Source organism: Protopterus annectens, chromosome 6.part0 (assembly GCF_019279795.1).
Source record: "Protopterus annectens isolate FY-2018-M chromosome 6.part0, PAN1.0, whole genome shotgun sequence".
Classification (NCBI taxonomy): domain Eukaryota; kingdom Metazoa; phylum Chordata; order Ceratodontiformes; family Protopteridae; genus Protopterus; species Protopterus annectens.
In genome coordinates this window covers 1497781669-1497803461 of record NC_056737.1, presented here as the reverse complement: position 1 = coordinate 1497803461, position 21793 = coordinate 1497781669, and the positions used below count along the sequence as shown (strand labels likewise).

The 21793-nt window shown below is 37.0% G+C and overlaps 1 protein-coding gene across 1 annotated transcript in view; it reads right to left on the bottom strand.

Moving 5' to 3' along the window:
• The window catches only part of DPP10 (dipeptidyl peptidase like 10), a 3628631-nt gene that overhangs the window by 1526112 nt on the left and 2080726 nt on the right, over positions 1-21793 (bottom strand). Inside the window, exon 8 of the mRNA XM_044074976.1 lies at positions 6707-6827. Coding sequence (XP_043930911.1) covers positions 6707-6827 — 121 coding nt within the window. The remainder of the gene's footprint in view (positions 1-6706; positions 6828-21793) is intronic.

Genomic DNA, 21793 nt, shown 5'->3' with positions numbered 1-21793 from the left:
CCAGCTATGGAAAGCAGAAGCCGACAGTCCATCCTCAAAAGACTCACAGGAGAGTACTCTTTGGAAGCAGTAAAGGTCTGAAAGGTTTAGTGCCCAATCTTGTCTTTCTGTCAGCTCACATTGATCTGCTTAACAGTTTGGGTGCATGCAAGGTTTTCTGAAGCTTTGGAAGCTGGCCAGCTGTTAAATCCTTGGCAGGATATAACCTGCATAGCTAAGGCTACTGCAGCAATGATTAATATGAAGAGCATCTGTTTCTAATGTTTTTATTAAATAGTTTACTGGTCATAAAAGATGCAGTCTTCTTTATTTTTTTGATCAGTGTAATTTTATTGTATTTTTTCAATACTGTTTACTGTTAATGTCCCATTATCAATTAAAATGTCTCAATGTAAAGGCACAGTAACCATTAATAACAGTCATATGTAGATATATTGAATCATCAGTGTGATACTTCACTGAGATCTTCATTAACCTAAAAATGTCAAGTAAGGAACAGTTCTGCCTTTTTTATTTATTTTTTTTGTTTAACTGAGCATCTGATATGAATAAAGTACACACACACACACACACACACACACACACACACACACACACACACACACACACACACACACACACACACACATTTTTTCCCCTGGGGAGACAGCTCTAATTCACAATGCATCCACCCACAACAATAAATATACTAACTCAACACAGCAAGGCAAAAATCAGTATTCTTTCCTCCGGTGTCATCCAGTTGTGACAAAACCATTGTCATTGCCATCCAATAGGAGTACAAGTAAAAACTGTGAAACATCTATCAATTTCCTATTCACTTACATTGCTAAGCTCTGATGAAATGTACCATTACTGCCACTTTTTTGATGAAACTCACATCGACAAAAGTCACTCAGATAATACATGACTTTATGTATATAGAGAAATTCAGATGCTGAACTCTATATTTTTGTATGGAGGCTTTATACCTTTGACTTACGCAAGGAGCTGTGCCCAGCACATGCACTCATGCTACTTACGTATAACATATCTGAGATTACTGTACATTATAATAATTTGTGTGTGTGACAATAAATATCTGTATATCCCATAATGCCTTCTTTAGGCAAGGTCTTGAAAACAACATTACTGATGTGAAATTAAGCAATCAGAACAAAATAAGGGTCATGCTGCTAAATGCTAGGAGCTTAAATTAAAAACTGCACTCACTAGAAGCTCTTCTATCACTAGACAATGCAGATGTCTGTGCAGTCACAGAAATCTGGTTCAAGGCCTCAGTGAATACCCCAGCCTTGCAAGGCTATAATGCATTCCACACTAGTTAGACTGGACAACTCCATGGATTTACTCCAGGTCCAGGTTACAGTGGGTAAGATCCCCATTCAAGATATACAGCCAGTTATAGAGACTCTTCCATGGGTCATGACACCCACAAAGTCTACTTGACCGAACTAGAGACAATCCAAATTTTACTGAACACACTGTTTATGGGGGATTTCAATTATTCAACCATCAACTGGGAAATCTATGCTAGCCCTAACTCACTAGTGCAAAAGTTCCTTCACTTTATTAGTTCAAATGCCTTGGTACAAATTGTCCATACCCGGACAAGTGAAACAAACATTCTGGATTTGGTCCTCACCAACATGTCAAAAAGATGCACTGTCGCAACTGTCAGACCCTCATTAGTTAAAACTGACCACAAATCGGTCACCTTCAAGCTGGCACTAACACCAGAACTCACAAAGGGTAAAATCAGACTAAGAAACTTCATATAGGAAAACTAAACCCTTAGGTGAAGATATAAATGCATTCTAAGCCCCATCCCAATCTGGAAGTGGTAACTACACCAAAGCTTACACTAAAGCCCTGTACAATCACTTGCATAAGTGTATAAACTCAGCTGTACGAGAAGGAATCAAAGACAGATCCCCAAGTAAAAACAAGCTGCCATGGTGGACCTCCAGCATCAACATACTTTACAATAAATGCACGAAGTTGCTGTCCAAGAAAACAAAGGCAAGGCCCCAAAAATGGAAAAGCACCCTCCTTGGTCTCAATAGGGAAATAAGACAGCTTGTCAAATCCTCCAGGGGCTCCGTAGAGAAACTTATAAGTACAGCCAAGTATAACCATAAGGCCTTTTACAGCTATATACGTAACCTAAAGGGTAGGACTCAAGCATGTGCAGAACTAGTGGCCAATGGTATCACATACACTGACCACACAGACATAGCAAACCTGCTAGCAGATAGGCTTCGCAAAAATTTCACTACCTCTATCTCGTCCTACAACAAACTGACACTGTTCAAGAGGAACCTGGATGAGTGGATGGGGCATGATAAATTCTTACCAGAAATAGAGCCCACAACCCTCCTGGACATGGGCAGTTATTGCTGAATGCAGTCTTGGGTATTGACTAGCATTTCTATGGTATTACATTGGGATGAAATGGCTAGGCTTAAAATGACCTTTGGCTTGATAGCTTAGTAAACACCTGTGATCCTATGATCCTATGTCAATGTCTATGTCTATATGTATATCCTAACACTTGTAATTAACTGATCAAAGTTTTCAGACTCAAATTTGTTAGTTTTGAACATACAAATGTCTCCAGAAAGAAAGAAAAACTGGAACATAGATAGAAACAGATATAGCTAATCTATCTGTATATATAAATATATATGTATGTGTGTGTGTGCATGTATAGCTAGTGTCTTACTGTATAATAACTTAAACCTCCTTTAGTGAAGGTCCATGGGATAATATGGAAATGACCACTTAAGAAATACCAACGCTCCAGTGATATGGCTTCTGAATTACCATGACTTTTTTTACTTTTTGAGTGTTTATGGGTACATTCATGCCAATAAATAAAAACCCTACAAGCTTTAGACATGCCATATCTCATGTATCCCATGATTCTCCATTACAAGATGTTAAGGTAATAGTTTAGCTGAGTCTTTCTTGCAGATTTTATTGAATGGTTTGTCTGTGTAACCTTTTTCCTTTTTTACTGGATGTTGTTTGGAACATTTTGCAGCACCAAAATGCTTATGGGCATCAACTGTGTTTTAAGGCCTGTGTTTCGAAATTATAGCTAACAATCCACTTATGCTGCACTGTTGAAGTTGCAAAAAGTTTAAAACATGGCAAAAGAGGTTGCAAAAAGTTTAAAACATGGCATGTCTTCAGCTAGTGAAGTTTTCCTACTGATTTCAAAACTGTATTAGGAAGAAGAAGCAATAATAAACTTCTTATGAAAATAATATTAAGGGCTAGCAGAAGCTTGAAAAGAGACCCAATACTAAAGGGTTGTTGCTGATTAAGTTTGCAAATGACTGGCCATCCTGCAGAAAAGTTTGCCCCAAATACATAAATGGTGCCAAAATCATGGATCAAAACTAAACATCAAAAAATGCATTATTGTATCCTTTTGGAAGTCATCTACCTCATCCACCCCAGGGAACTTCTATTGTTTCAAGATCAAGGGATATCACAGTCCCTCTTTACTCAGCCCTCATTAGCCCAGTCATTGAATATGTTGTTGTCTTTCGGCTTTTCCCGGTTAGGGGTCGACACAACGGAACTCCGGTCCGCTAATGATTGGCAGATTTTCATGAATGCAAAGGGGCCAGCTCAACATTCAACCTTCAACAAAGGCACGCCCATTTACGCATGTCTTTCGAATGCCCACCCAACTGCAGGGAGGACATGCAGACTCCACACAGAAGACACTCCCCACACTCCAGCTGAGAAATGAACAGGAGAACCTCTAGCTGTGAGGCAACAATGCTACTGCTGCACCACCGTGGAAATAGCCCAGTCATTGACTATAATGCTCCAAAAGAAAGCCAGTACTAAAAGGCTGTGGCTGACTAAGTTTGGAGATGACTGGCCATCCTGCAGAAAGGTTTGTCCCAAATACATAAACGGTGACAAAATCATGAACTAAAACTAAACGCCAAAAAAATGCATTATTGTATCCTTTTGGAAGTCATCTACCCCAGGGAACTTCTATTGTTTCAACATCAAGAGATATCATTGTCCCCCTTTATTCAGCCCTCATTAGCCCATATATATATATATATATATATATATATATATATATATATATATCTATATATATAGATATATAGATATCTGTATATTAATATATAGATACTATATATATATATATATATATATATATATATATATATATATATATATATATCTTCTTTTTTTCTTTTGGCTGTTCCCATTAGGAGTCACCACAGCAGATCATCTGTTTCCATTTCTTCCTGTCCTCTGCATCTTTCTCTATCACACTAATCAACTGCATGTCTTCTCTCACCACATCCATAAACCTTAACTTAGGCCTTCTTCTTTTCCTATTACCTGGCAGCTTCATCCTTAGCATCCTTTTCCCAATATACCAAGCATCCCTCCTCAGCACAGGTCTGAACCAATGTAATCTCGCATCTCTGGCTTTTTCTCCAAACCGTCCAACCTGGGCTGACCCTCTGATATACTTATTCCTAATCTTGTCCACCCTCGTCACACCCAGTACAAATCTTAACATCTTTAACTCTGCCACATCCAGCTCTGACTCCTGCCTTTTTGTCAATGCCACTGTCTCCAACCCATATAACATAGCTGGTCTCACTACCCTCTTTTATATTTTCCCTTTCACTCTTACTGGTACTCGTCTGTCACAAATCACTCTTGACACTCTTTTCCACCCACTCTATCCTGCCTGTACTCTCTTCTTCACCTCTCTTCCACACTCGCCATTACTCTGAACTGTTGATCGCAAGAATTTAAATTCATCAACCTTCGCCAACTCTACTCCCTGCATCCTCACCATTCCTCTATCCTCTCTCTCATTCACAAACATATATTCTGTCTTAGTCCTGCTGACCTTCATTCCTCTCCTTTCTAGAGCATATCTCCACCTCTCCAGGGTCTCCTCAACCTGCTCCCTACTCTCACTACAGATCACAATGCCATCTGCAAACATCATAGTCCACAGGGACTCCTGTCTGATCTCGTCTGTCAACCTGTCCATCACCATTGCAAATAAGAAAGGGCTCAGAGCTGATCCTTGATGTAATCCCACCTCCACCTTAAATGCATCTGTCACTCCCACCACAGACCTCACCACTGTCACACTACCCTCATACATATCCTGTACCGCTCTTACATACTTCTCTACCACTCCTGACTTCCTCATACAATACCACAACTCCTTTCTGGGCAACCTGTCATATGCTTTCTCTAGGTCCACAAAGACACAATGCAACGCCTTCTGACCTGCTCTGTACTTCTCCATCAACACTCTCAGAGCAAACATTGCATCTAATCCGCTGATCCGTTCTTTTGCTGTTTTCAGCTTTCGGACTTTGAAGTTTGATATATCAGCGTTCGCTATTTTTAGCATTTGCTGATATGATATAGACCCATGCGGATACACAAATGCACACATTAAAACAAACATATACAGTCAGTCACACACATGCATACACAGACACACTGTTGACTTGAAAGTAGCTCTAATGTCTTAAAATAATTAAAAAGGTGAAGGGGTTCAGTCAGACTATTAAAGATAACCTAATGAAGTGGCAGGTTTTGAAAAGGTACTTATTACTTTCTCTCTATCATGGTTGTTTATATCAGTTAAAGCTTTTACACTGAACACTTCATTGTTTTATTCTTTAGCTTGTTGAAACTAAAATGGGAGAATAGAAATTTGGGTTTAGAAAGCCTTGCAAGGTATGCACTAGCATTTTGCAACATAGTGAATTCAGTGCTATCCCACACCAGAGTCATTCATTGCCTTAACAAAGATACTGTAGATGAAATATGAAAAATATTGTTGTTTCAGGTGGATAATCTAACAATTAGTAGCTTAGTGCTCTCATTCATCATGTTATCATTGCACAATTGCAGCTTTGTGTGCCTTTAAATTTGATACTAATGCATATTATATTTTTTGCTGTTTGCCCCCAACACACAAACACACACACACACACACACACACACACACACACACACATACACACGCACACATTTACGGTCTTTAGAGTAATTATTATGCTGTATATTTATTTCCCTTTCTCACACTTTTTTTTTGCTTCCACTATGAGTGGATGAAGTCCGTCTTGTTGAGGATCAGAATCCCTGAAATGCATTTCCCCCTCCAAAAATGGTATCACGTGAGTGTGTGTATGTATGGGCAGCAAGCTCTCCTGCACTCCTAAATATGGTGGGCAAGCCAATCCCCCTTCAAAACTAATATATATACCAGCTTCATGTCAAACCAACTCGATGAATGGGGGAATTACCCATGAAATGGGTATCACTATTGTCACAACTTGTAGACAGTGAATTCCTATGGAGGCACTCCGATCCTCGGTGGGTTTAATTTTGGGCCAGTGACGCCAGAGAATTCAGTCTTCTTCTACTTGTAGGTTACTTTTTTTAACTTTAACTAGGTAATGGTGGAAAAAAGGACACTTGCTCTATTGTATCTGCTTGTAAGATGACGCTTGCCAAATAAACAACTAAAAATTATATAAAAGTGTGTGCATGTATACAAAGGTTTCATTTATTTAAGAAACTATGATAAAACACACCGCACCTCCACAAACCGATGTAATACATTAACATTTATTATTCTTAATTAATAACTACATTCTGAAAATAATAAGTTTTTATTTACCTTCATATAACCAGTCAGCAATTCCATTAAAAACAATCCCTTCTTTTCCAGAGGATGTGAGTCTCAGAGAACTGCTTTTTACATCTTGCTTATAGTAAATATTATTTTCAAAAATGTAAATCTAAAGAATAAAAGAAGAAAACAATATAAAATATATCTGACAAAGGGAGTTATATGAGAGAACATATTTATATCATTAGACATTTTATTCATTTCAGATATATGCCTACTCTAGTAGATTAATCAATTCTGATTCACTCTTCTAGACAAATAAGAACTTGGCCAAATGCCTAACCACCATCAGTTGCCAAGACGTTATATTATTATTTCATTTTACTACATTTTCATTGATTACTACTCCATATTTTGATGCGTTATAGTTGCACTGACTTTAATACTGCAACTACATAGACTAAAAAAGAAAGAAAGAATAAAATAAGAAATGAACTGAAAAAGCCATATATATGTTGCACTTCAGAGTAAGAAACTCTGTGTATTAAAAGTAAGCACAAGGCAGCCTACACATTTAGAAGCAAAGTATAATGCATACGAGTCACCACATAAATAAATGTACTATAGCTTGTATTTCAAAGCTCATAAACTGTTGGGATATATGTGGTAACACACAATTAAGGAAAATAAAGAAATGTAGACATGAGAATGGACCAGAATATTAAAATATTTTCCAGTCTGTATCTTCTTTCAGAAATATTTTCTTTAATTGCCTTGCACAAAAGAAGGTTTCATGAATAACTCCATTATCTTGAAGCTTCAGATAGCAGATATTTGAGAAAATGAAAAATGTGAACTTCCAGATTATAGCTTTACAGTACTGATTTTAAACTAGATAATCTGAAAAGCATTTTTTTTCTTTTACAGTTTAACAGTATTTCCCCATTTTGGTGTCAAGCAAATTAATTAATATGTTAATCAGTTTTCATTGCTGAAATGATAAAAAACAAATAGTACTTCATGTCAATTCATACTTAATTTCACTTGTAGATTATTGCAGACAAACTTTGCTTCACATTCTCTGCAGTAGTCCTTTGATTAAACTATCCTTATTGTTCATAGGTTCATAGGTAAATACTAGGCTATCTGACTGAGGGCATATGTAAGCCTAGCCAGAATGTGTTGGCTTTCGCCGCCCCCTTCGATTAGTTCCCTGTGCGTCTGTCCAGCAGAGCTACTGCAGTGATCCCCGGAGTAAATTTTCTGTTTCCCATCCACTCGTCAAGGTTTCTCTTGAATACTGTTAGTGAGGGGCTCTGCCTAATGTAGATTGGAATCCTGTTCCAAAGCATGGGGAGTCAGTGGGACAGGAATCTTTCCCTCCAGCAAGTTCTATTTATCATTATGGAGAGGTTTATATCTCAAGAGCGTGTGGCTCTCGGGGATTTGATTTTTTTAAGTGGAGCATGTCCATCAATTCTGGGTTGGACATGGCCTTGCATTTCAAGCAGAGATCACCTCTGAGTAGGTGGTATGCAACCGAGTACAGCTGGAGTTTCTTCAGTCGGGCTGCATAGCGCATCTGTTTGAAGCCAGTAATCCTCTTGGTGAGATACTTCTGTGGTCTTTCCAGCATTTGCAGGTGTTTTGTAAGGTACATCTCAAATGGAGCGTTGTACTCTATGATGGGTCTGATGAGTGATGAGTAGAGGGGCACAATAACCTCTTTTGTTCTAGATGCGAACACTTTTGTAATTAGGTGAGCCACATAGAAGGATTTTCTAACCACCTTGGCAATATGATTATCAAAGGAGAGATTACTATCTACTTGGGTGCCCAGATCCCTTATTTCATTTTCTGTATTTAGGGGACTACCACGTATGTGGTAGTTCGCAGGTACTTTGTTTTTTCCAAAGGGGATGACTATGCACTTTTTGGCATTTAGCTTGAGGCCATGATTTTGACACCAGGTATCCCTTGTGTGTTGGAACTGAGTCTTACCCCACTATACAGCTGCAAAGTTGTTAGGTTTAATCACCAATACAACAGCTGCACAAGGTAGTGCAAGAGGCAAACTAAAATATCTGTGTTTGCATGGAAGAATTACTTCTGTGGTAGCTGTCTGAAATCTTCAATAAATAGCAAATAACTTAACAAAAAAATCTATTTCTTCAAGTTAATGGAAAACTGAAGAAATGTAGCCGATGAAAGCATGCTTTATTGCCTTAGAGTCTGGCCTGCCATACCCTTACAAAAATATTCAATTGCATTGTGTCATGCAGAAAACAAACCAGACCGAAGCTAGGTATTGTAGCAGTGTTTGGAAAAAAACATTCTGTAATTTATGGGTAAAACTATAAAAGCATGAACATTTTCATCACAGTAAGCTGACAGCTATTGGATTATTATGATGAATGAAAAATACTTCCTTCCATTCCTAGTGATCAGACCCTGCTGTTGTTGCAGTGTGTTCATGCCTTTAAAACATCTGGTAGTTAATAGCATGGTGCACAGAACAAGCAAACTGGTAATATGAATCTCCGTAAGCATGGACACTCATGTCAGTACCTCCTTGATATATGGTGTACTATCCAATAATTGCTGATATGCATGTTCTGCTGAGAGTTTCCTTCCAACAGATGTGAAAGTTATGTCTGTTATTTTGTGTCTGCTAACTTGTGCAGTCATTGCTGAGGTTGTACTGCACAGGGTTGAAGAAAGGGGTACTTAACAGATGTGTAAACCAAATACTACAGTTCCCAACAAGTGAAATGTATGCTTTCATTCCAAGAAAAAAACAGCAAATTCTCAGACTCAGTAATACACATGTAAAGCATTTACAAGGGCCCTTCTGCACTCCAAATGACATGTGGAATTGTACCCGAGACCTCTTCTATCTATTTATACTAAACATGCAATTACTTCACCTAGAATCAGGTGAAAATTAAAGAGACCTTAGTCTAAGAACAGGTATGTGTTCCTTTGACTGTACTTGAGGATTTACTTTTTCATTGATCATAATAACAACACACAGACTTTCATCTGGCACATTTTGAAATGCATAATGCACACATGGGTATATTTAAAATGTTAAATGCAATACACTTTTTATGACAGTTCAAGAGATATACTTAATTTCATTTATCTATCTATCTATCTATTTAATTTTTATTAAGTGATTTACTTATTTGTTTGTTACTCATTTCTTAAATGTTATTCCCTATGAAAAACTTGGTCTTCTCCTTCCATCTACTCCATGAGCTCATTGCCTAGTAAAGCTTGTAATTATTGTAATAGCTTATGTAACAGAGTTGATTAAAAGAATCTTTCACCATATCATTGACTTCAGGTATCTGATAATACAGAGGACACTATAGCTGCAAGACTGTGCAGGGCATTTTATACACATGCTTACACTGTAACTACTAGTCCCCTGCATGCCAGAGCTTTGTCATCTACCATGGTTCTTACATTGTATCTGTGTTTTTTTTTTTGTTTTGTTTTTTTGGTCTGCATCCATAGAACTTTATATAAAATGATAATGATGGCAAAGGACTGTTTTTTTAAGGAAGCACCAGTTATCTTCCCACCCAGGATTTAAGCAGAAAATGTCCGATTAATGCATCATACTGTCATCGTGCAATTGGTACAGAGCTATATTCTGCAACTGAAACCAATCTGTCCCAATGACCACTGGGTATGAACAAGCTTCTGTTTACCAATGAAAAGTCCAGATTATATTCATCTTTCTTTCTTTCTAAGTGATAATGTCTAATTCCACTAAACTGAACGATGCCTCATTTGTTTTATTCTTTTCACTTCCTAATCATCAACGGAAATTTCCTATTACACGGTATTATCCAGAGCTCCTTTATATATGTGTATCTTCTACACTAGTTGGTGTTCTATCTGTAGGATAAGAAAAAATTTTAATACACTTCTTATCTAGAATTACTGAAGGGTGATGCATGTCCTAAACATTATTTAACTGCTGACAGAGATGACCATGGACACAGAAACGGAATACAAGAAGTTTGACTTGGGTATCAGTATTATGAAATGTTATCCTAACACTTTGTCTCTATGACCATCTCACTACATCATTCACACTGCTTCAAGAATGACTTGATATAACCTTTATCAAAGCCACTGGAAAACCTTCACTATTTTGATATTTACCAAGCAATCTGGAAAGATGAACACTAATTACAATATATTTCAATACAGATTTTAAGATGGTAGTAAATTACATTTATGTCAATATATTTACATTAGTTTTGTACCACAACTCAGGAACAATGACACTGTGAAATAAATCCAATCCTTTTCATTCAACTAAGGTTTGTATTGACTCTCCTTCTTAGGAGAGAACAAACATTGTTACCTTTCCCTGAGATATAATAAGAAAAATACATACTAAAAAACTTAACAAAAGAGTCACATATTAAAGGATTCTCCCTTTTCTAATGTCATTGTCCCAGCTTGCATAATCACACCACCATTTTAGAAAGATTCATTAAGTGCTATTGTAGCAAGAAACCATGCATTTGATCTTGCAATTGATTTTTCATATTTTTATTTGTGAAGTTCACAACTCATCACAGAACTGGTACATATTCTGTTTTTAAATATAGTTCAATGACTGAGTAGATTTCTTTCAAAAATATCAGGGGAAAATTTATCATTTAATGAACTTTTAAGTTAGGCTTTAGAAAACGGACATTATATAAGGTCAGATCTAATGGCAAAAAGTAAGATCTTAACATGAATATATATCACTGATGCTAATGAAGTAGCTACAGAGAGAGTATACTTGCTGTGTTAAACAAGTCTTCCGGATATTTTAATTGATTACACACCCCAGTGTGAATAGACCGCACAATCTGTGTCTCTGACATATTTATCTGCCATCCACATACCACAACATTCATCCAGTTTAAATTATCAGCATCTTGATTTTTGTCTAGGCTTAGATCATACAATCAAGAATGTTCAGTTCATTTGGGCATGTGCTGAAACAATGCCAGTGACTTAAGATTAACTTAGGTTTGACAGTTTAAGATAAACCTGCACCAATCAAGATGAGTTGGGCATTGGATTACCAGTTGAATTCTAAAACAACATGGACATACTATTATTAAGTGATATAAGATTACATTGCATGGTGTGACTTTAATTTGTACTATAGTAAAACATTCATAGCATGATTAGTTTTGGATCTCAGTGTTGCAAATATACAACAGTAGATCCTATGTGAATAGACAAGAATGTTGTTTAGGCTGGTAGATCAGTAAGGCATGAGGTTTTGAAAAATGTTGTTACTGACTGCAGAGCGAAAATAAATAAATAAATAAAAAGATATATCAGTTCCTGCATTTAACTTGGAGTTGAGGAGTGCAAATTATTTTAGCTAATAATTTATAAAAATAAAATGTGGGAGGGAAGGTCTTATTTAATTAAACATTTAAAAAATATGCAAGAACATACATTAATAGTGAATAACTATTCAGCTACCTGATTTTTTTTATGTTGTGGTGCCAATGAAAAGGAAGCAATGAGTCAATATGTTAAGCAACAGATCTCATAAGTCAAAAAAGGATGCACATCAGCTGATATATTTTAGACTAATTATCTAACATTAACCTGTTTTCTGAACACAGAAGCAACTTCCAACATAATCCCAACCTTCTTCCTACTTTTTTGAGAGATCATCAATTAAAATCAAACTGTGACACACTGATGTTGAGACAGAGGACATTAGATTTAGAGCAAATTAGCTTAGAGCATGATTGACTGTAGTGTTATAAATTATCATGAGCTGATAAGAACCAATGGAATCTTGTCATAGAAAATGCCATCTCTGTAGGCCAGAGCCCTGCCTGCAACCCAGATGACCCATGTTTGAGTATCAGTTAGGCAGTGGAAGGTCTTGACATGGAAGAGTGGGAACTGAGCAACTTATGACTCATGTTTTGGGGGGAAGTGAATGGTAGTTTCCCAGTGACCAAACTGGTTTCCTGCAATTGCAAAAGGAAGTTGGCAGGAGGACTTGGACTCAGTCCTCTCAGGCCACTGACAGATGCAATCAGATGTGTGTATGTGATAGTGCGCATGCATCCAGTGGAGGATGTGTAGGCCCTTCAATGATGTCTTTGCTCATGTCAACCACCAATGGGCAGTGATATTAAATATAACAGCAACAGCCTAGCTAGTCATATTTGTGAAGTCCTGGGTAGGGGATGGATGCTTGGAAGTGGAGTCAGAACAAGTGGTGATAGCAGGATGAAATGTATATTAAAGAAGTCTGGTAAAATCACTTGGCAAAGAAGCAAAATTCTTAGTTATATCAGCAGCCTAGTATAATTATAAATGTGATTATTGGAAAATTGACCATTCAAAGAAGATGAAAAGTGCAACAGAAGTTCAGAATAGTGCAGCATTTTAGTGTTGTGAATAAATAGCATCTAATCCAATCTAGAGTTATAGTTAGTTACAAGGTAGTGATTGCAGGCACTTTTCTAAGTGACCTAACACAGGACCCATTCGTTGTTTACAATGTGTTTTCAAAGCATACTTCCCAGGATCCTCTGAGACTTTAGGGATTATTGGTGCTGTGCTTTCCATATAGCCATCTAAACTGTGCTGGTTGAGATTCACCACAATTGTTCAATATTTTGAAACTGTATGAGAAAGCTTTAATATGGATTTTCACATGGTTATGGAATACATGTTTGTTGTGGAGGGCAGAATTTATTATGACTTGTGTAGGAATATGAAGGAAATATTTAGTGACTGTGTAATGGTTGTATCTTATTAAGGAAAAACAATTTACACAACAAAAATGAGAAATACAGCTTAGAATAGGCATTGTAACGTTTTGAGACCTTGAAAACATGAAAACGATGACTAAACAGAAAAATAATAGTGTCTTTATTCACATGAGTCATTAAAAAGTGTGTGTGTGTGTGTGTGTGTGTGTGTGTGTGTGTGTGTGTGTGTGTGTGTGTGTGTGTGTGTGTGTGTGTGTGTGCAAGTGTGTTTTGGAGGTGGGGTTTCATTCTAAACCTTAGTGGCACTAAATAATGACAGACTTTTTGAGTTTCAGACTCCATCCATTAATTCATCCATCGCCCCTTATTCCTATTTTTGCACATGGTGTCAGGATGTCATTTCAATAGTGACAATCTAAGTTTATAAGAGCAATATTTAAAATCTGTCCCTATTTTTGGGCCTTTATTTCCCCCATATTTTGGCTTAGTTGAGATTTCTTGCACTAAGAGGATGAGAGGTATGTTATTAACCAAAGTAAACTACAAATTTAACATCATTTTAACTCTCCAATACTCTCTAATATAGAAAGCATGTCAGTGGATTTTTGTTAACTATCAAGATTGATTTGGCCACTACCTCAAATCCTCGTTTCCAAAGTGGTATCTCTTGGTAGTTGGAGAAATTTAATCTTTTCAACTGCAAACACATTCTAGTGCTATATATGATGAAGTTCCTGAGGTGCCACTTTGTTTCTGCTGAGTTTAACACTATTAGCTTTTTACTCAGTATGTGTATTATACAGTCATATGGATGCCATAAAAAGCAATATCATTCAGTGTATCTCTTCCTAATACTAATAAAGTTTTAAAAATACCATATCAGTGCAGATGTCATACAAAAATTGGAAGCTGAAGTCCAGAAATTGCTCAAGTGTTAGTAACCTGCAGAAAAAAAAAAGACGTTGGCAATGTTTCACTTCTTTAGAGAGATTTCAACCTTCTTTGAGTTGGTGTGAAGTTTGGGGATGTGGAGATTTCAAAACAAGAAAAAAGGAGTTTTTCACCCTTTTAAGTTTCTGTCATTTTTTCATACTTTTGGAATGCTGACTTTCAGGAAGTCAACATTTTATAGTAGAACCACAAACACCAATGTTCAATCATGTTTTATAATTTTTATGAAAGGTGTTGTATTTCTTAGTTGAACAAATGCAAATCTTTCCTGTTACTCAAATAACCTATTGAAGTTGAACCAGACAACTTGTGTGTTTAAGGGCAAACTCATAATTTATATTTTGCTTGATTCTTTTATAACAAAAATGAATAAATAAATAAATAAAACTTTGTAGACAAATTGCAGCCAAATGTGATAGAATTTATGTACTTTGGCAATACTTAAAAAGTCGATATTACTGTGTAATAGAAACGATGAAAACAGGGTTTGTAAATAATAACTTGTAAGAAGTGTATATGCATAACATTAAATATAATGCGTGAATTAAAAAGAACCTCCACTTTGTACACTTTGTAAAATAATATTCATCAATTTTCCCGTGGCACAGTGCCTAATGCACTTCCAGCTTAAAAGCATAATGATAAGAAAATAAATTGAAAGAAGCAGAAATGTGGGACAAAGTCATGAGTATTACACAAAGGTGCAGGCTTCTATTATTAGTTTTTTTAGATTCTCTAATTACATCATCCATTTTTCATGATTAGTATTTCATTGATTTCAGGTAACGCTCATTAGCAGTCTACAGTTTAAAAATGTAATTTAAATATGCCTCAGCAAAGTGTCCTCTTTTACATTCCTCCATGCCTTCAGATATTAATCACTTAACAAGTTTTAGTCATAAAGAAAAAAAAATGACCTCAGTTAAACCATTTAGTGGAAAATAACTTCTGGGTTATAAAATGAAGCCATGCTAAAACAGGTGAATGATGTGGTTGCAGCAGTTATCAAGAAATGCACAAAATAACTGACCTATTACCCTGACTGTGTTAAGGCACAGTATTTTTCCTGCATAAACTTACGTATAATAACATGGTGCTATGTGAACTGTACTGTTGCTCTAATATATAAAATCATAGATACGTTTTATAAAATACATTTGATGAAACAAGCTGAATGGCATATGAACTGTATCGGTGATTCTCATTAATTTTATCTTGATTTTTTTTACCTATGTACAGATCTTCCGAGTCTTCCAGCAAGTGCTGCTAAGGAATAGATATTAAAACATTCTCACGGGTATAGTGCCATTTGCAACATAATATTGTAATGCACAATGCAAACATCTTCTGAGATTTCAGGAATCTTCTTAAAGCCCCTACAGCATACCATACATTTTAGCATTCCCACAGCCATTAGTACTCACTTTACACAAGCCATAGAATTTACCTCACGCTCATACCTCTAAATCTCTTAGTGCAGGAAATCAGGACAAAGCCTGATACAATGGGGGCGGGGGGGGGGGGCAAAGGCCCAAAAATACATATTTTAAATATGAGTCTTAGTGTATCGAATAGTCCATGTGCACATACACACATATACACACACACACACACACACACACACACACACACACACACACACACACACACACACACACACACACACACATACACACACACACACACACACACACACACACACACACAGATATACACCATGTATTATATACAGATATATATGTGTGTACGCATATGTGAGTATGAGTCAAAAAAAGCCAAACCATGCCTGTCTACAGCTAGTGAAGTTTGGCATTATTGGCCTGGATGTACCCATAAATACTTAAAATATAAAAATGTAAAAAGTCATGGACATAAAGAAGCCATGTAGCTGAAACACTGGTTTGTTCTTATACTCTAAAATGGTCACTTGGCTATATCTCATGGGCCACCATTTCAGAAGGTTTTACACAACAAAGACTCTACCTTAACTGGATTTTTTTGCAGTTTTTTTACTATGTGACTCTTATTACCCTTTGGCTTGGATATTGTTTAGGATATTTTGCAGTTACTCTAATGTTTATGGACATCAGACTTGAATTTAACATAAGTGTTTCTAAAATATGGCCAAGCAATTCTCTTATGCTGTTCTGACAAGGTCAAAAAAAAAAAATAGGCCGAAGCATGCTTATCTTCAGCTAGAGGGTTTTGGCTTTATTGGATGGAATGTACCCACAAAGACTTAAAAAATAAAAACTTATGAGCATTCATAAGCCAGGTAGGTGAAAAACTGTTATGTTCTTAAGGAGGTTGTTTGCATATATCTTCCTCTACATGAGGGTTAGCTTTTTACACAGTAAAACTAGCTTGACTGGATATTTCTTGCAGTTTTTACTGACTTGTTTGTTCTGTGCAACCTTTTTACTCTTTGTTTATATGTATATATATATATATATATATATATATATATATATATATATATATATAGATATATATAGATATATATATATATATGTACACACATATACACACACACATACATATATATATATATATATATATATATATATATATATATATATATATGTGTGTGTGTGTGTGTGTGTGTAAGACCAAACATAATATTACAAGGACTTCTCAGCTCTTAAGTGAAAATTAAAGTATGCAGATAATGCTTACTACTTTTATGTAAACTTGAAAACTAAGCTACCTGTTCTGCTAAAACAGTTTTGATTTGCTCTGTAGTTAATTTCCCTTGGTGAACATACTACCATGAACACCGGCTATTAATTATCAGGTCTTTCTTTCTTCTTTCTCTAAAACACCCCTGAAACCCTTAGTTTATTGCCTTTAGTAAAACCTAGTCTTAAACTGTTGCCCTGTATTCCTGCTTTCTGGTAAACTGAGAATCCATACCTGGTTAGATAATAATCTCTGGTAGTTGGATTACGAATACTGATAGCTTTCTGTGCTGCTCTCCACCTCGGGTGCAGCCTACGCACCTGATAACACCTCACATCTGGACCCAGGTATAATCAGTTCCCTGTACTTTTGGGCGTCATTTTAGAAAACACTCTCTGGCCACACACAACTCCCATGCCGAAAGTACCCCCCTGGTAGTGTGCTCACCAGGTCACTTGATCTCAACTATAGCCTTTACTGTTTAGTGTTACTTGTGCTAGTGTACCTGTAGCTGATTGATGTATATCAAACTGATTGTTACAGCTACAGTAATGTTCTGAAGTATATTCTTCTGAAGAATGTACTGATGTGATATATATTTTTAAATGCCCTCATTATTAGCTTGGTAGTGTATTAATTGCATCACAGAGGGGAGTGAATTTGACATAAGGGCTCAATAACATTAATGCATTTGAACTGCTTGATGTAATTTTGCTATTTATTATTTTTCCCAACTGATATTAAGTAAGTTATAAGTGACTGAGAACTGCTCCCCAGTCAACTGTATTCAGATGAACCTCTGTTGGATTGATATTGTTTTTGTATCTTATGTTCATTAATTGCATTGTATTGTCCATTAGTTATTGCCTGTAGCTGCTGCCCATATACGCGTTACTTAAATAGTTATTCTCCGGACATAATACAGCTGTGTGTTACATTAGATATGATAGAGTACATGTGTTAAAGCACTACTTATTCTGCTGCTCACCTTTCATGTTTATGAAGGAGAACTACATTAGGTATGATCCTCTAAGTTATCTAGCTGTTACATTCTATAGCATAGTACTCCTTTAGATAATAACTGCCTTTCTGTGTGATTGCTTATCAACAACATTGATTACCTGTGCTAATTATTCTAAGAATTTATGTACTAAGTCCGCCGACGTACCCAGGGCAGATTTTTCATGCTGTGCCCTGTAATGAACATTAACCGCTGAAGCAATACCATAGGCATCAGTGATCATATCCAGGCCACTAACTGGATGTGGTTTGCTTGTTCTATTTCCATTTCTTACTCTAGTTATTTCTCTAACATTAACAAGTACTTGTCTCTCTTGTTTACCCCCTAACTCTCTTTGCTTAATCCAATAACCCAGTCCTCAGCCACGATCAATACCAAACATAATATTACAAGGACTTCTCAGCTCCTAAGTGAAAATTACAAAGTAAGCAGACAATGCTTACTACTTTTATGTAAACTTGAAAACTAAGTTACCTGTTTTGCTAAAACCGTTTTGATTTGCTCTGTAGTTAATTTTCCTTGGTGAGCACAATACCACAAACACCGGCTATTAATTATCAGGTCTTTCTTTCTTCTCTAAAACACCCCTGGATCCTTTAGTTTATTGCCTTTAGTAAAACCTAGTCTTAAACTCTTGCCCTCTGTTCCTACATTCTTGTAAACTGAGAATCCATACCTGGTTGGATAATAATCTCTGGTAGTTGGATTATAATAACGGATTGTTTTCTGTGCTGCTCTCCACCTCAGGTGCAGCCACGCTCCGTTTGCCCTTGCTACACTCTGGCTCACTTTGCTCCCCTACTCACCCCCATTCCCACCCACCCACATATCATTTCCTTTATAGATAGCCTTCTACCCCTCTAACACCCCCTTTTCCCACCCCTTCCTGTTTTCCTGAACATTTTAAGCACTTGGCCCTCCTACAAAATTACATCATAATTCATCCTGCTGGAAATCCCTGTGTTCCTACATATCTCTGACTTCCCTTACATGTCACCTCACTCAAACTCTCCAGTTCTTCCCAACAGGCAAACAACTGTCATTCTGAGCCCCTCACTCACTACCTACTCTATCTCAAACCTGCTTACCCCTTATTTCATGGCTATCACAACCCTTGCTATTCTCCTCTTGCCTCCATTATTTCTCCTTCTCTCTCTCTTACATCTTATACAACTCAGTTACCTCCTATTTATAAAAGTCCTACAGATCCCCACGCTAAAAGCTTCTCTTCTCCTCAGCAGTCAGTTACTATCTCCTCATCTATCTTCTCTATGAATATCCCTCTACCTAAAATCAAAATTCCTCCTCCTTACTCTCCAGCCTCTAACACCAAGACTAAGTACCAGACCTAATATCCACAAAAATGTAAACTCTTCTACCTCCACATATCCTTGCATCTATCAGGAGATATACATCAAAATCCTGGACCCATCCCTTACCCCACTATGAATAGCCCTACCTCTCCCAACATAAAAAACTCACCCTCTCCAAGTAAACATATTTCCTTCTACTCTATGAATACTTATAGTATTCTAAACAAAATCTGTGAAATCCATGCCTGGATAGCCATCCACACACCTGACATCATCACCCTAACTGAAACCTGGCTAAAACCCCATATGCTCGATAAAGACATTCTTTCCCCTGGCTATAATATACTCTGCTTAGATTGCCAAAACAAAAAGGCGGTGGAGTAGCAATTGCCTATGCTAAGCACCTAACTCTAACTACTTTAACAAAACCAGTCCCATCCTTTTCTCCTGCTGAACTACTTACTGCTAAACTCAAAATCAATAACCACACTACTATCACAGTGACAGCCATCTATATTCCACCAGGAGATAACATACCTCTGCTAGAAAACATTCTCTTATGCTTTTCTCAACATATCCCTAATTAAACTATTCTTCTTGGGGATGTCAATATTAACTGGTTAACACTTAGTAATCCAAACTCTCTAACTCACATTAATTTATAAGGCTTTACTCAGCTAATCTCCCAACCCACCGACACAAACAATTCTCACACTTCTAGCACTCTAATAGACTGGATACTTGTCTCAAATCATTCCAAATATCACACCCCTGAAACTCTACCAAAAAAACTTGAGTGACTACTCCCCTATAAAAGTACTTAGGTTAACCCCCACCTTTCTAAACCACCCTGGTCTATTACTTGTCATAAATTCTCTAACTTCCATCCAAACCCTTTAATGCCCTCCTCTCTAAAGTAAACTGGAGCTTCCTTTCCCAACTCCCACTTGACATAGCAGTTCTAGCATTCAACTCCACTGTTCTTAGCAGCTTAGACTCACTTGTACCCCCTTGCATAGTCTGCATTAAATCCAACATATCCCCATGGCTATCTAAAGCTACTTGTGTCCTTATGAAAACTAGAGACAGACTATGGAAAAAATGGTCACAAACTAAGCTCCCCACAGACTTGCAAAACTATGAAGAACTCAGAAATCTGACAAAAAAGCACATAAACAAAGATAAAAAGGACTTCTATTACAATCCTCCCATAGTCTTAAGACGTAATCCTACAAAATTCTGGATCTCTATTAATCAAATATTACATCCTGGTAATCCTAGTTCCCCTAATCCACGTCCAGACAGGACACCATAAGAAAATGCCACAAACTTCAATACCTATTTTATAGATTCAATATCTAAGCTACTCAACCCCAACCCAAACTCCTCTATTACTAACACCTCCTGCTTCTCTGAACTTGCTCCTAATACCCACCCCTCAAATACCTTCACCCTCAAACCCGTACCTACTACCTACATCAAAACTCTACTTTCCAAGCTAAAGCCATGCTCAGCATCAACTGACAATATCCCCTCCACTTTTCTTCGACTATCAGCTGACTCTCTTGCTCTCCATGTATCTATTTAAAATTAATTGCTCTCTCTCTGGATCTAAAGTGCCTTCCATCTGGAAACAATTCAAAAAAGGGGGTAACTCCTCTGACATTTCCAACTTTAGACCTATCACCATTCTCTGCCCTCTCTGTAAAGTACTGGAAAAATGCATACATAAGTTATGCAATATCTAATACAGGAAAATCTTCTTACACCCAGTCAACATGGTTTCAAACTCAAACATAGCACTACTACTGCTCTATTATCCTTCCTCATTACAGTCTCTCTAGCTAGGGATGATCATAAACTTATTTCTTGTCTATTCCTGGCTCTCTAAAAAGGTTTTGACACAGTCTCTCACTCTATCCTGCTACATAAAGTTAACTTCTGCTCTGATAATGTTGCATGGTTCTCTAGCTACATCTCTGATAGATCTCAGTCAGTGATGTGGCACTCTGCACTCTCTCCTCCTCTCCCTGTAAAAATGGGTGTCCCTCAAGGATCTATCCTTGGGCCTTTACTTTTTAATATCTTTACTAATCAGCTCTATACTTCTTGTCCTCAGGCACCCTTAGTACAATACACAGATGACTCTACAGTCATCTCCATTGCCAACTCACCTTCTGAGCTCCTCTCAGCTACTCAGACATCCTTTAACTCAGTTGAAACATGGCTCTTCAATAACCATCTCATTGTTAACCCAAAAATAAAAACAAACCTGTTACTCTTCCAACACAAAAACTTTAACAATATTAAATCCTCCTTCTCCATACTCCCTCTTTATAGCACCCCCTATTCAGGTAGAATCTAGCACTAAGTTCATAGGCGTCACCATCGATGACCAACT